At 34.5% G+C, this 13,629-nt stretch overlaps 3 protein-coding genes across 10 annotated transcripts in view; 1 reads left to right on the forward strand and 2 right to left on the reverse strand.

The window, feature by feature from the left end:
• Window positions 1-313: 313 nt before the first annotated feature.
• Window positions 314-3,416, reverse strand: LOC119079902 (protein crumbs-like). Its single transcript, XM_037187995.1, has 3 exons — window positions 3,139-3,416; window positions 723-850; window positions 314-667 (listed from the first exon to the last, which is right to left on the reverse strand). The coding sequence occupies exons 1-3, from the start codon at window positions 3,185-3,187 to the stop codon at window positions 476-478; spliced, it is 369 nt and encodes a 122-aa protein (XP_037043890.1). The 5' UTR covers window positions 3,188-3,416; the 3' UTR covers window positions 314-475.
• A 1,189-nt stretch (window positions 3,417-4,605) lies between these two features.
• Window positions 4,606-5,701, forward strand: LOC119080157. The gene is made up of 3 exons (XM_037188381.1): window positions 4,606-4,903; window positions 4,961-5,278; window positions 5,525-5,701. The coding sequence occupies exons 1-3, from the start codon at window positions 4,841-4,843 to the stop codon at window positions 5,699-5,701; spliced, it is 558 nt and encodes a 185-aa protein (XP_037044276.1). The 5' UTR covers window positions 4,606-4,840.
• Window positions 5,702-8,527: 2,826 nt separating this feature from the next.
• Window positions 8,528-13,629, reverse strand: part of LOC119079912 (WD repeat-containing protein 47) — a 30,462-nt gene continuing 25,360 nt past the window's right edge. For 6 of the 8 annotated variants that reach the window (XM_037188006.1, XM_037188053.1, XM_037188038.1 and 3 more), the window contains 3 exons: window positions 11,052-11,221; window positions 10,591-10,987; window positions 8,528-10,529 (listed from right to left, as the gene is read on the reverse strand). In XM_037188006.1, coding sequence (XP_037043901.1) covers window positions 10,080-10,529; window positions 10,591-10,987; window positions 11,052-11,221 — 1,017 coding nt within the window. In that variant the 3' untranslated portion in view covers window positions 8,528-10,079. Of the gene's footprint in view, window positions 10,530-10,590; window positions 10,988-11,051; window positions 11,222-11,457; window positions 11,485-13,087; window positions 13,332-13,629 lie in introns of those variants that run through there. The other 2 variants (XM_037188047.1, XM_037188061.1) reach the window with 2 other exon arrangements.

Consider the following 13,629-nt stretch of genomic DNA (forward strand, 5'->3'; position numbering starts at 1 on the left):
CTGTTACTTCTTTTGTTCGGAATATCGCCTAATGTTCGATATTAATATTTTACTTCATCCGTTTCAACATACATTGAACATTAAAATTCAATGAATTTTAAAGAGAATTGTCTATCGTCTGGGTAAATTTGGCTCCAACTTTATCGGTGTGTCTAAGCTAAATTAGTCTACAGTCATACTTACTCAGAATTTTAACATTTTTGCATTCTAATGAACTGAAGTGCTAATAATTTTAATTTCAACAAATTCACTTTTTAGTCATCATTTCTCGAGAAAAACTTCGTACGCTGCAGAAGTACCATACACCATTTCAAAATTTTACCAATTTTATTTACAATAAAAATTTGTAAATCATATAATTTCTTACTACAAACATATAGTGTCAGCGATACCAAAACGAATATATAAAAAAAAAAAATTTTAAAACAAAGTAAGATTATGTCAAAACTTGAATTCTTGATACGAAAATCAGTAATTAAATTACAATGCATTCGACCGGAAACGGTTGTTGAACCTTTTCTTCACCCGTCGGACATAATCTTTGACATCTCGATCCCCAATAGCCGGTACCCTCGCACCGGCATTTATAGCCCGGCATTTGAGATACCTGAATGCAATGACCATTGTTCATACATGGCGCTCGACTACATATATCGCTTGTTCGTCCCTAGAATAACATTTTTTTTCCAAAAAAAGCTCACCAAATTAATGTTTTATTGTACCTTTAAAGCATCCTGACACTCTCTTTTAGTAGCATATCGAAATTCTGAGCGGCAACCGTACGAGCATGTGCATTGACCATTATCGATGCGACACCCATGTTGGGTTTGATCTAATTCACATGCGTATACTGAAAAATTAGACGAGAATTTTAATTAGATTGAATTGAAAAGACTTCATAAATATTGTGTGCTGCTCTAGTTTAACTTTCAAACTTATCAGTTAGATCTGAACCATAAAAAATTGAATGCGCACACGTGTTGCTTGTGATGCAATTCGGTTTTAAATGAAAGAGCATATCGTTCGGTTCAAATTAATAATAACTTAGTTCGACCAATTCGAAAATTGTACCGCAATTGCTTCAAGAGTTGATTTGCAATTAAGTTGAGACTTTTAGGTCAATTGATGAATTTAAAACAGATCTTCAAATTGGCTTTAGTAGTAATATTTAGAACATTATGTGCTCGAGTCATTTCAAATTGGTTGTTAAATCAATAAAATCGTTCTCAGTTCAAAACTATTTCCTAATTTTTCCGATTGACCTTTTAGGGACGGCTAATCATCTGCTATCGATAACGACGAAAAAATGAGCAATGACCTCTGTTTTATATAAATAAGATAGAGGTCATTTCATGCAAAATGTATGTTCGATTGTTCGAATTATTGTAGAAAATTATTTTTGTAGGATACATGTTTCCACGATACATCGAACAATAGAAGTAACAGATTTCACGATACGTTTGTGCGGTAAAAGGTTATAGAGCTATCATCCCTGCCTAAATAGCTGGTGATAAATATATAGGAAATATGATCCGAAAGGTGGTTTAGCAACAAAAAGTGTGCTAAAAGCACACGTCTAGGTGTTAACAAGGAACATATCTGAGCACTCCAAAAACGTTAACTTTGTACTGGATGTCATAAATAACCATTATGTACTGCAGTGCAATCGAAGTAGTGCGTAGATTAATTTTCCTAACTAGTATTAAAATCATGTGACGCTTCGTCGCTTATTCCCCATGTCGTTTATGAAAAACGTTGTTCCTAACTTATGCTAAAAGGCTTTTTTCCCACCCGCACATATATTTTGTTCTTTAATACAACTGAAACTTTATGCATATAATTTGAGGCTTCGCCTCGGTTTGATAACTTGCACACCTTTTGCACAAAATGTTCAAGTTCATGTTCAGGGAAATAGGTATTATCAAAGCAGTTGGGTCGACAAAAAATTTTAACCCGCCGAATTTGTCCTAAATTGCAATCTGATTCAGTTGACTCTCTATACTGTTTGTCAAAACAAAATTGTGTTGTGTTGTAGCTCAATGTTAAACAAACATAAACACGTAATTTAGATTTCTTTTTTCGAAGTGAAAAGAATTGAAAATAAAATCCTTTATCTAAAGAACTCACACATCTATTTTTATCAACTTCTAGAGTTCAACTAAAGTGTTATAAAAAAATTTCCAAACGAATAACAAAAAAATGATAAAAATAGTAGAATCATTTAAATTGCTGGAGTAAAATAACGAATGAATGTGTGAACAGACTTGAAAGAAATATCGAAAATATTTTCTTTCATTGCAGGCAGATGGAATTTTTATAATACTGCCAAAACATCAGAGTTTTTTTTGTTCTCTTTTTCCTTCTTCTCGAAGTGCCACCACCAACAGAGTGCTCGTCACAAAATGTTTAAAAATATTGTTTTCCCTAAGTAGCTATGATTTATGAGAAAGATAATATTGAAAACAGATCATTTGAGTCAAAGTCTCGTATTGGATATGGGTAATCATTTCATCCATAGTTTCTCCTATAATGTCCAAAAAATAAGTAGTCACTTGGAGGATTGAATCACCTGTCGACTTTATATAATAAACTCTTAAAAGTATCTCCAAAATAGGACTGATCCAACAATTGACCGATTTTTCTCAGACCCACAATAGCTATTTTCATAACTGTGGAGAGTTATGCACTAATCGTAACCGTCACAAAAAGACATTTTTCAAATAAAAATTTTTCGGTTCATACATATCTCTCCTATAGTTACAGTAGTTAAAAAATTAGAAGTTGTGCGCAAAAGATGTGAATACTGTCAATCTGAGGCGAAGCCGAGGCTGACAACACATCATGTGCAAAACATCCATTAACGTGAAAGTAAGGAACAAGATTTTATATACGGAAGAGATTTTCCATTTTATCAAAATGAACATTTACGCACGCAACGAATATTTACGCCATGGAGCACATAGCTTCGATTTGATTAATGAACTGAGAATAATAATAAACTGAGAATAACAGACAGGCAAAATGTTAGTATCAGTATTTTAATGTCTTTGTTTCCTTGAATTCGCAACGGAGTAAACGGTATATTAAACCCAAAATAACCATAAATTCGTCCGAAAATAAAATAAATTCTTTATTTACCATAACAAAAAAATAAAATAGCAAAAACACATGTAACTCGTAGCAACATAATATCCAATTTTATTGTATGCACCCCTTTTAATTGATCACAATCACTTCTTGAGACTGTTCGTTATTAGACCCTTAAATCTAAACGAAACGGTTTAGAACTACAGCGAATGCACAACTTATTTAATTCGTTCACAAAAAAAATACAATCTCTTTGTCGTAGAATGCACTAACATAGACAACAGATCTGCATCTTCGCCCAATGATTCACGACAGACTGTTTTGAACGAAATTCATTCAAAGAAGAAAATAATAAGACACACAACTCAAAAGAGATTTAAATCTGAGAAGATAAAATGACATGAAAGTGGTCGGATTCTAGTTAGGTTTGTAGTCGGTGCGTTCAATCAGTGTCATTTTGTTTTATTTTCCAAACCAGTAAAAAACGATCTTTTCAAAAACAAATATTTACAATAACTAGAGTTTCTTTGTTGAATTGCAATAGAAACCTTCTGTGGCAGGTAGTCCATAAAGTGCGGTACCCCAGAAGCCTTTCGCATTAATGATCCCAACTTCTTTATAAATGTTTTTGTCTCAGGACCCATGCTTCTAGTGATTCAAAAGCAATAGGGTGAATAAATAATTGTCTTTTAAACAAAATCGGTGTCATTGTCTGACTAAATATTATTTTTGAAATAGTACGAGTACAGCCAACGGCAGTGCATATTTTTCAAAAGCGGATCTTTCAAATTTCCAACAGCTTCTTTTCTTTCTTAAACGTTTACTCATGTGTTGTCGACAACGATGACAATAATAAATGAAAACCTCTACCACCAATGTTCTCTTATTGAAATATGAGTCCCAAAACTAACGAAGTAATAGATTTTGTATCAAACATTCGATGTTAGTTTAAACGTAATAAGTAACAGATTTTATGATAACCTTGCAAACGGTTGAAATTACTGAACAATTCTCATCCCATTATTATTCACGGTGAATTGCTAGTGTTTGATACACTTCCTTAGTTCCAGTATAAATTTTGCTAGATCCAAGAGCCGAGACTATTTTTAATCATTATTACAGATAACAGATGACGGACCTGTTTTTAAAACACTCAGAATTCGTCTTTTATGCACTTTATGTGAAGCTATACAGTATTATATGTTGTATACAGCAGTGTGCTGTCTATAGTAAAATGGATGAAAATGTGAGAGAAAATGTGTTCATGAGGTCTTTTACAATAACGCACAACCTCGTATTGATAAGAACGATTCAGTCGTTGCCCTTTTCATAAAAACGACAGCTCCAATAGCATAGGCGTCAAACAAAAATGGTCAGGTCGTTTCTGTTATCAACTCGGTTTGATTTAATTGCACAAATTAGGAAATGTATTCGGAAGGCGATTCGGTATGGGAAGTAAACTATTATGGGAAAGCCTTACTTATACTTTTCAATCAAAAATTAAGTTAAAACCCATACTCAGCAATAACAATCCGATGATCAGTAACGCAGTCTGAAACTGAACAAATATTTAACACTTAGTAAATTCCGTCCGAATTTTGTTTAATTTAGCGAGACGAGCCCATTAATGTTTTGGTGATTAACGTGACAAGAAAGATAATCAGGCTCATTATCAACATCAACTATCTGAAAATCATATTTAGGAAACTACGCCTTCAGGCTCAAATTTGAATCATTCAACATTAGTGCAACAATGAATCTCTGGCAGCAAACCGTTTCAACGTTTTTTACATTATTGGTGGCAACTTCAGGATGGGTAGTAATTCCATTTCAATTAAATTAAACTGAGCTAATTTCCAAACGATATTGTCAGCGTCCGTTTACGATAGAAATGCAGAATCTTACCTATGAATTGCTTCATCCAAACGTAGTCGACGTAAATATAACAATGAAAAATAGAACTCATCTCGATGTTCACATCAATTTCGGACGAGATATTCCACAGGCATTTATTGACCTAACAGTTTTGCATGATGCGGGTGATGATAAATTCGATTTGGTTTACATGAACAAAACCGTAGACATTTGCCAATTTTTAACGAATAGAAAATCTAATATTTTCTTTGATATCGTTTATAAAGTGATGTTAGAGTATGCCGCCACCTTACCTGACCGATGTCCTATACGCAAGGTAGGTAATACAAAATGACGATTCTCAACGCACTTCAAGCAAAAGTGGTACTCTAAATAGGCTACTGAATCTTGACAGTGCCCCACACAAAATTTTACACTGTAAAAAGAGTGTGGATAAAATTTCATACAAAAACTACTCTATTTGGCAGCTGTCATTAATAGCACTTTTGCTTGAAGTGCGTTGCGATTCTACTTTAACTGGATATACTTCATGTAGTTGACACGTTGACAAAATTTAATTCAGAAAAAATACCAGCTCATCAATACATTTGTCGATCCAGAAAAGTTTCCAAGCTTTATGCCTGATCATAAAGGCAAAATTTCGATTTTGAGCTGGTGGAAGCCGAAAGGTGTAAAAATCGCTTTAATGAAGATGAATTTTAAACTCGTCTTTCAGCGGACGTACAGAGCAAATGGATAAGGTGCAAATATCTTAGTTTTTTACATCTAAATATAATGAAAATTAAAAATGTATCCGAATTGAATTTGTGAAAATCAATTTTGTTTTATTTCTGGAAATACATTCGGGAAATATTAAAAACCGAGTCACAGTGTGAGCTTGAAAATGTTTCTCTATTCGTGCTGATTCTAGTAACCAAAACGATACTATCACAAATAATTACTAAATCTAGGACTTTCTTTGCTCAAGTTATTGTCTAATGTTGGTTGGTGCGCGTCTTTCACTTCATTAATTCTCGATTTCGTCGTTGCATCTACGGCAAAAATATTAAATGAACTATAGGCTTTGTTCACAAATTATTGTAGCGCTCAGGGCCGTACTGATATACCAGAAGACCTACCGGACGATGGCTTCAGTCAAAATTGTTTTTTCCGCCCGAGCTGCATGTAAACGAGCCATCAGAACAGTCGGAGCGTTTGCTGCGACTGAGCCCCGTATAAACCCGTATATCTATTGTGTACGTGACCCTAGTGCGTCTGTCACCCTACTTTGACCGTAGACCTATTGCACCCGTAAACGTAGTTGAAGTCAAATTATTATGAAATGTGTACATCTTACAAATTGCGCATAGCGCAATTACGAAGCCCCGTACGACGTTCCTTTCAAATGAAACAAAAATTTCAAATCGCCCTAAAATTTTATTTTTTGAAGGGCCTAGTATCGGCCTCAGTCCGAGGACCCAAATTTAAAAATTTTTTCAACTACATTCTATTCGGCCTTTGATTACCTCCCAAATGAAACAAAAATTACGAAAAACGGATGAAATTTGCTCGAGTTATATGTAAAATACACGTAGGGCCCTAGTAGTGGCCTTAGTCCAAGGACCCAAATTTAATTTTTTTTCAACAACATTCTATTCGGCCTTTGATTACCTTCCAAATGAAACAAAAATTACGAAAAACGGATGAAATTTGCTCGAGTTCTATGTAAAATACACATAGGGCCCTAGCAGCTTTTCACTTCTAAGGCCCTAACTCACGGTCCACTCACCCGATTTTAAAAAACTTTTTTTTCCTGGATTGGTATTAACAATACCTATCATTTGCCGTGTCATTTACATTTCCATCGTTTATTTTGCCATAAATATCACCAAGACAGACGGACAGACGGACAGACGGACAGACGGACAGACGGCCCAAATTTTTATTGCGGATTCGTCATCTATGAACATAGGCAAACACTTTGCCCTTACCGTCTGCTTCGAATTCCATCAATTACACACGGCATCGTAATCCTATAAGCCCCTTTGTACTTCGTACGGGGCTAAAAAGCCGCACCTGATTGCCAAATACGGCCAGTCTGGATTTGTTAGCGCTTAGGTGTGGACATGGACTTATGTAGATTAATACGAAATAATTATTTGCATCACTTGGATTGAAACCACGAAATTACAGTATACGTGTGAATTCGTATACCGAGAGAATAATTTTAGCATGAGTATGTCTGTGTCGTCGAGACGAAGTCGAGACGCAACATATATACATATGCAAAAATAATTCGCGTGGGATACGAATTCACACACATACTGTGATTGAGTGGTCTCAATCCAGTGATGCACAAAATTTTACACTCGTCACACCATGAAATACACAAACAACAAAACCAAATACAAAGCATTTTTATCACATTGTTACACATCGCTCAAGGTTAAACTTAAATGTATAGAAGTAGTATAAGAATAAAAACGAAACCGAAAATACGCGATACAAAGACGAACGAGTCGATCGTTCAATGTGCATCACACTACTCGTTGATACGGAGAGTAAGCTCCGCCTTCGTATCAAATTTCTCTCTTTGACGAATAACATAAACAACCTCCACCATTAAGCAAAACATCGTCTGAATCCCTAGACCTGTTTGCAAGGTCTGTTGAGAGAGAACTAAAAAAGTGTGGTTTCCGATAACTTTTGACGCGTGATATTCAGTGTTTTCATGGTTTGGCGAGTGTAAAAGGATTTTGCATGTGACACAAGTAGATACGTAGAGAAATAGATGTAACAGTGATTTACACTTAAAGACTTCGAAATTTTTAGTAGAGGTTTTACGAAGCGAATGCACGCTGTTGTTATGCTTTCTTGACTAAATTTTCGTATCAGAAGTACAACATAGATTACCAGATAATCAGCCTATTCGTGAAAGTAGAAGACCTGACTCTGGGGTGTATTTACAGAAATTAAAATATTTTTGAAAAAATTTGAATGCTGATGGCTCAAGTTAGCACTCAACTAGTTTTTTTTTACATTTTATGTGTGTCTAACATTTTTATATTCCTTTTTCTCTTTCCATAATTGATTTCGGGGTTAATTTTTGATATAGCCCACCTACGTTTGTTACTATTTTTTTCCTTTATTCACTGATCTAAAGAAAAACATTCATCAGGTGAGAGATATCAAATTTCGAAGTTCATCAATATTCCCGGCCTTTGAAACAGAGCTTGGTTCACTTTAAAAAAAAAATCCCTCCCTTCCATTATAATTCCTACGTTTGTCACAATTTTATTCCTTCTATATTTTGATTCTGTTATGTTCACTTTACTGCTCTGAAAAACTTACTAATTATGAATCTTCAGCAAGTCAATTTGTTCGTCGTGTAAACTAGCTTCCAATCATCGCCTATTTTTGGAATTAAATTCTCATAAAATCAATAAAATTCTAAAAAAAATATAATTCCAAAAATGGGCTCTGCTTCCAATTATTTTGCTGCTGATTGTTGATTATGTTTCGGTATCTTCTCATAGATTTTACATCCTATCCATCTGGACGAGAATCGAAATCGAAACAATAGTGATGGATGATTACATTCATAATATAAATTGTTCGTTTATTAATTCATTTGATATTAATGCAAAAATTAATATAAATTTGATTTAAAAAATAATTTTTACAAAATTTTGAGAATGCTTAGTGTATAAAAAACAATACAGAAATCATTTTGCAATACAAAAATAAAAGAAATAAATTAGTTTTTCAGTTAACTTTTCACAGACGGCCCATGTTCCCAGTATAAACAATCGAATCCCAAATCGGTTGACCTCTTTCTATCTAAGTTTTTTCAGTGGATTGATACAATTGATAAATTTATTATTCGTTTTGATACAAATTTTGCTAGATTAGAAACACATTGCTTAAATTTTTGTGACTATAAACAGTCTTTAGATAACATTGTCGTCTGCAATTTGATTTACTTGTACACCAGAATTCACCGACAATGGAAAATAAAAATTGTTCCCCGTTGATTTCAACATTTCAATCATTTTGTGACATAAGGATTCGTTCCAGAAGTGAATTGTAACTGAGGCAACGACTGATTCGGTACATTTGACATAGTAAAAGTTTTCAAATACTTAAATGTGTCACAATGCATACCATTCATACTATTCATTTGAGCGTATAAAAACGCTCGCTTAACTTGTATAAGAAAACTTAGAACTAAGTGCTGAAAAAATCAACATTTCACAACTTGGTCCACAAGCCATCATTGTCGAAAACATTAGTTAAGTCATCGAAGCTCATCGAATCTACTACTCCTTTTGATCCACTTTCAACAGATCGACTAAAATTCTACTTCATTTGAAATAAGGTAAATTCGAATTAACGGGAGTTCATCTATCATCACATAGCAGTCTGCAAAAGGTTAATTGAAAATTTTGTTCGATCAGAAATTTTACACTTTTTGTATTTAAAAAACGAGAGTTAAATGATAATGTGTATGAATGAGTAATGAGATGTGTCTGTATGGGTGTGTTGGGTGGTGTCGTTTCATATGTTTTGTTATAACTACAAACAGAAATGATTCTAATAAAAAATCTCTTAGTGAATAAATTAAGGGCACATCATGATACAAAAACGAGTTTATAAAAGAATGGATTTAAAGATACTGACGTCAAAATCGTTCCGAATCGTCATAGAACCGTTTGGAACATTTTTTCTTGTTCGGCAGCATCTTTGTTGGTGTTTTATTGATTTAACAAAACATAACAAGGTCATAAAAAAGCGTACATTACAACAATTAATAAATATTAGTAATTTTTTGTTTGTGATAAGAGTTTTAAGCGTAAGTGTACAGCTGCAGCATAAGAGTCACAAAATTACATTTAGCGAAGGGTAGCAAATTAAAAAAAAGGGACAATGTGTCCAATGTCCAGCGATCTGAACCGAAACTTTTTGAAAAATGAGATTCGAGAATTGGATTCTTTTTGGTTGCAATCTCGATCACTTGCAAGCGAGTGATGTCAATGTGGTTAAAGTGAAACAAATTTAACAAAAAAAAAAAAATATAAAAAGAAGAAAGATCTCGTTGTGTGATGGGTAGGACAGGCATTGAAATACTATAAACATTTTCATATTGGTGGCAATGCCCACAATGTTGCTGTTTTATCTGCAGACGTCGACAAGAAGGAGAAATCTGTCGGATGCCATCGACCCGATATGACTTTATCACTGTGCTGTGCAACAACAACGGATGGTAATGGCATCGTTAAATCACCTTGAAGATCCGTTAATACAAGTTTATTATCGTAACCGCCCGTTAGTAAATAGTATGCCGACGGAGAGAAACGAATCGATCGGATGTCGGAAGCATGCGGCTTGAAGCACTGAATCGGTCGATTGCCGCGTATATCGTACAGAACACATGAGCTGTCTTCATGGCCCGAAACTAATAACCTTCCTGATGGGTCCACAGATACAGCGGCGACTGGTGAGCCTTGTCTTGATCCTGGAACCGTAGCTGGAGTGACGGTATTTACACATCCCCTTGTTCGCAAATCCCAGAAACGAACCGATTTGTCCTAAAGTTTATTTTTCTTGTTAAGTAAGCTCATTAGAAGCGATAAACAAATTAGCACTCACTTGTGATCCTGATACAAACATTGCACCGCCCCAATTATATAAGGATAGAATATGACCACCGTGTCCGCTTAATGCTTGGAATGGCGTTGCTGTCGCACAATCTGTTACATAAACTTTGCAATCACCAGCTCCACCGCTGATCAATAGGCTTGTTTTGTTTGTGCTGTCTTCCAAAAAGCATAGATCCCGAACTGTACCATCATGCATCGTCAACTCGGTTTCTTTACCCTCCAATTGCTTTAATACTTCATTATATCGCATCAGTTTCACCGTTTTGTCATTCGATCCTGTAGCCACCAAGTCACCCTGCGGTGACCAGGCCATACAATAAATCGAACCTTTATGGTGTTTTGTCCGTTTAAACAGAACCGTTGGTTGGAACGTAGTATGATCTTCCCTGTCGTTGCAAATTTTTTAATCAAACAAAACATTTCGACGATAGAGCAGATGTAGATACTTACCGAACCTCGGACAACGATGGGTATTCGCATATTCGGAACGTTTTCGAATTTGAACCCACTGAATAAACTTGACCATTCGGATGGAATTCGGCACACCGTACTGCCTGGACATCTTCTAGAGCTGTGACTGCAACAAATCGTGGTCGACTCGGGTCGTTTTGTGAAGTGACCTGTGAAAATAACATTGAACATTTTAGAACATTGGCTTAGTTTGTCTGATTACATTTTGTCGAAAGATTCGTAGACCTATTGTGGAGGGTGGTTAGTAGAATTATCATAAGTAATAAATGTACAAGAATTGAACTAAATTTATTAAGAATTAAGATCAATTTCGCAACGCAAGTAACATGGGCTCGTTATTACTTCAATTCTAATTTAAATATAGAAATTAACCCGATGTCCATACATTGATAAGCATATGCAAAATTACAGTTCAGCACAAACCTCTCCTATCGCAACTTACAACTAAATTCAGTTTACAAATATAATTGGAAGCAGATCTATTGACGAATAAAGATCAACCTCCGATTGAATTATAGATAACAGAACCATCGTTTCACATAATTGCAACAGTTTGTTATGTCTTGCTTACTATCAAGAAGTAAAATGTTCCAACCAATTACATGTAAAATTGCTAACGAATAGTTTTGTGTGTTTCAAATTAATACAACAGTGAAATGGGTAACTTTCTCAACAATTTCAAGTTAATGAAACTGGTCTTTATTTCGAATTGAGAGAACTAGTAACGTAAGATTCATTCGACCAATCCACTGTAATGGAAAACGAAACAAAAAATAATATCGAAAAGACACATGAAGGTCAACGTTAGATCAATCATAGTATTTCACACTCAACTTGGATCTATTTATCCCCATTACAAATCTCTCAATTTTATTGAATTTCGAGTTTCTTCACATCGATGTATTCGCTGCCGTTTATTATACAAGAAATTCTAGTTTATCAGCAAATAAAATTACGACAAAAAAAGCATTATATACACTGCGACATGGCTTGACTTTCTTTTAAATTAATCAGTTTAAATGTGTACCATAAATTGGTTGCATGACCGTAATATGCTTTCGTTATGTTTGTACAAACATTAAAGTAATTGTAACGAATTTTATTGTGATTCGTTTTTGTCTATTTCGGAATGAATGGATGAAGATGAATTTTTAAATAATTTTCAGATGTTTCGAGGCCGTTTTCTCCAAATTTAAAGAAAGAAATAGTGCAATCAGAGAGCACAATCATCGTCTTTGTTATTTTCTACAGAAAAATCGCACATTTGTTATGATGAAGAGTCTAATTTTCAGGTCTTTGACTTCAAAATTGTTCAATTGGAGGATTAACGAACATTTTAATTATCTTGTTTCGTTCATAACCATTTATTTCCACCTAAAAACGGAATGAACCTGTAGTCCCGTCTTAGGATGGAAATAAACAGTCAATTTAGAATTGATGAAACGGTCGATTATTCAGAGTTTTCCTCTGTAATGTGATATTCAACACACACCACAGGCTAAATAATGGACAGCATAATTGTCGTTTTCTTCAATGCGAAATTGACAGTGGCTTTTCGGCCTTAAGAATATTCTAGTGCATGTAAAGTGCTTTCTTTCATATCAAAATACAATAAGACCAGTCGTTACAATCTTATGTTACTTCCGGCGTAGAAATAAAAACTCTCCGTTTTATACGGTACGTAAGAGTACAAATCATTGTGTGATGAATATGCTCCAATAGCTTCAATAGTCATTTACATAACAAGGGATAAACTAATTGAAAAATCCAGTTTTCATGTGAATTGAACCGAGGCGAAGCCGATAAGTCAATAAGCACAGAAAAACATAACTATTCACTATCAGATAGATCTGACTAAAATTTTGTATGCTGAGGTGGAGAGCGTCGATAGCAGTGATTGAATTAGAAAAAGTACAGTTTTCGACGCATGGTGCAAAAAATAATATCAAGGTAATCCCAGTTGGTTGCTTCTTTCTTTATCAACTCAGATCTCCAGCCATTAGAATGAACAATACCTGAAAATGTCGTCCAAAATTTGTGTCCACTCGTAATAAGTTATCCATTGATCGCCGGGTAGAATGTTTTGTTTTATCCAAATTTTTCCCATTATTCGGTGACAGTTTATGTTCAACGAAACTCTCTTTATAACTTGTGGGTCGTTCCACAACTATACTGGCACGTATATCCTCCATTGACTTCGACCTAGTGCATGGACACGTACGAGATTGCGATGATGACGATGATGTTTGTGTCGGATTTCTGTTTTGTATAATTATGGGTGGTATTATGACGTGAACGTGAACAAAAACTCTTTCAGCTGATATTTGTCTTGAGCAACACAAATTGGTTTTACAATAAAGGTAAATTTGCATAAGCCTTTATTATTGATTCTAAACGGATTTGTGGTATTTTCTTTGTTGAAAATAGATTTAAAAAAATCCGAAAAGAAATTACATCATAAGGTGGACACTGTAACGGTTTCAGGTCATTTCATAACTCTTTTTATCGATACTTTTGATCAAACACAATAAAAATATGGATGAATTATGAAAATATT

This window comes from Bradysia coprophila, chromosome III, assembly GCF_014529535.1.
Source record: "Bradysia coprophila strain Holo2 chromosome III, BU_Bcop_v1, whole genome shotgun sequence".
Taxonomy (NCBI): domain Eukaryota; kingdom Metazoa; phylum Arthropoda; class Insecta; order Diptera; family Sciaridae; genus Bradysia; species Bradysia coprophila.

Bases quoted from the DNA above. Each gene is read 5' to 3' on its own strand.
- LOC119080157 (XM_037188381.1), top strand. From the start codon at position 4,841: ATGAATCTCTGGCAGCAAACCGTTTCAACGTTTTTTACATTATTGGTG. The intron at 4,904-4,960 runs GTAGTAATTCCA...CGATATTGTCAG, and splicing joins TGGTGGCAACTTCAGGATGG to CGTCCGTTTACGATAGAAAT. The intron at 5,279-5,524 runs GTAGGTAATACA...AATTTAATTCAG, and splicing joins ACCGATGTCCTATACGCAAG to AAAAAATACCAGCTCATCAA.
- LOC119079902 (XM_037187995.1), bottom strand. From the start codon at position 3,187: ATGTTGCTACGAGTTACATGTGTTTTTGCTATTTTATTTTTTTGTTAT. The intron at 851-3,138 runs GTAAATAAAGAA...CTAATTTTTCAG, and splicing joins TATTTTATTTTTTTGTTATG to TATACGCATGTGAATTAGAT. The intron at 668-722 runs GTACAATAAAAC...ATGTTATTCTAG, and splicing joins AGTGTCAGGATGCTTTAAAG to GGACGAACAAGCGATATATG.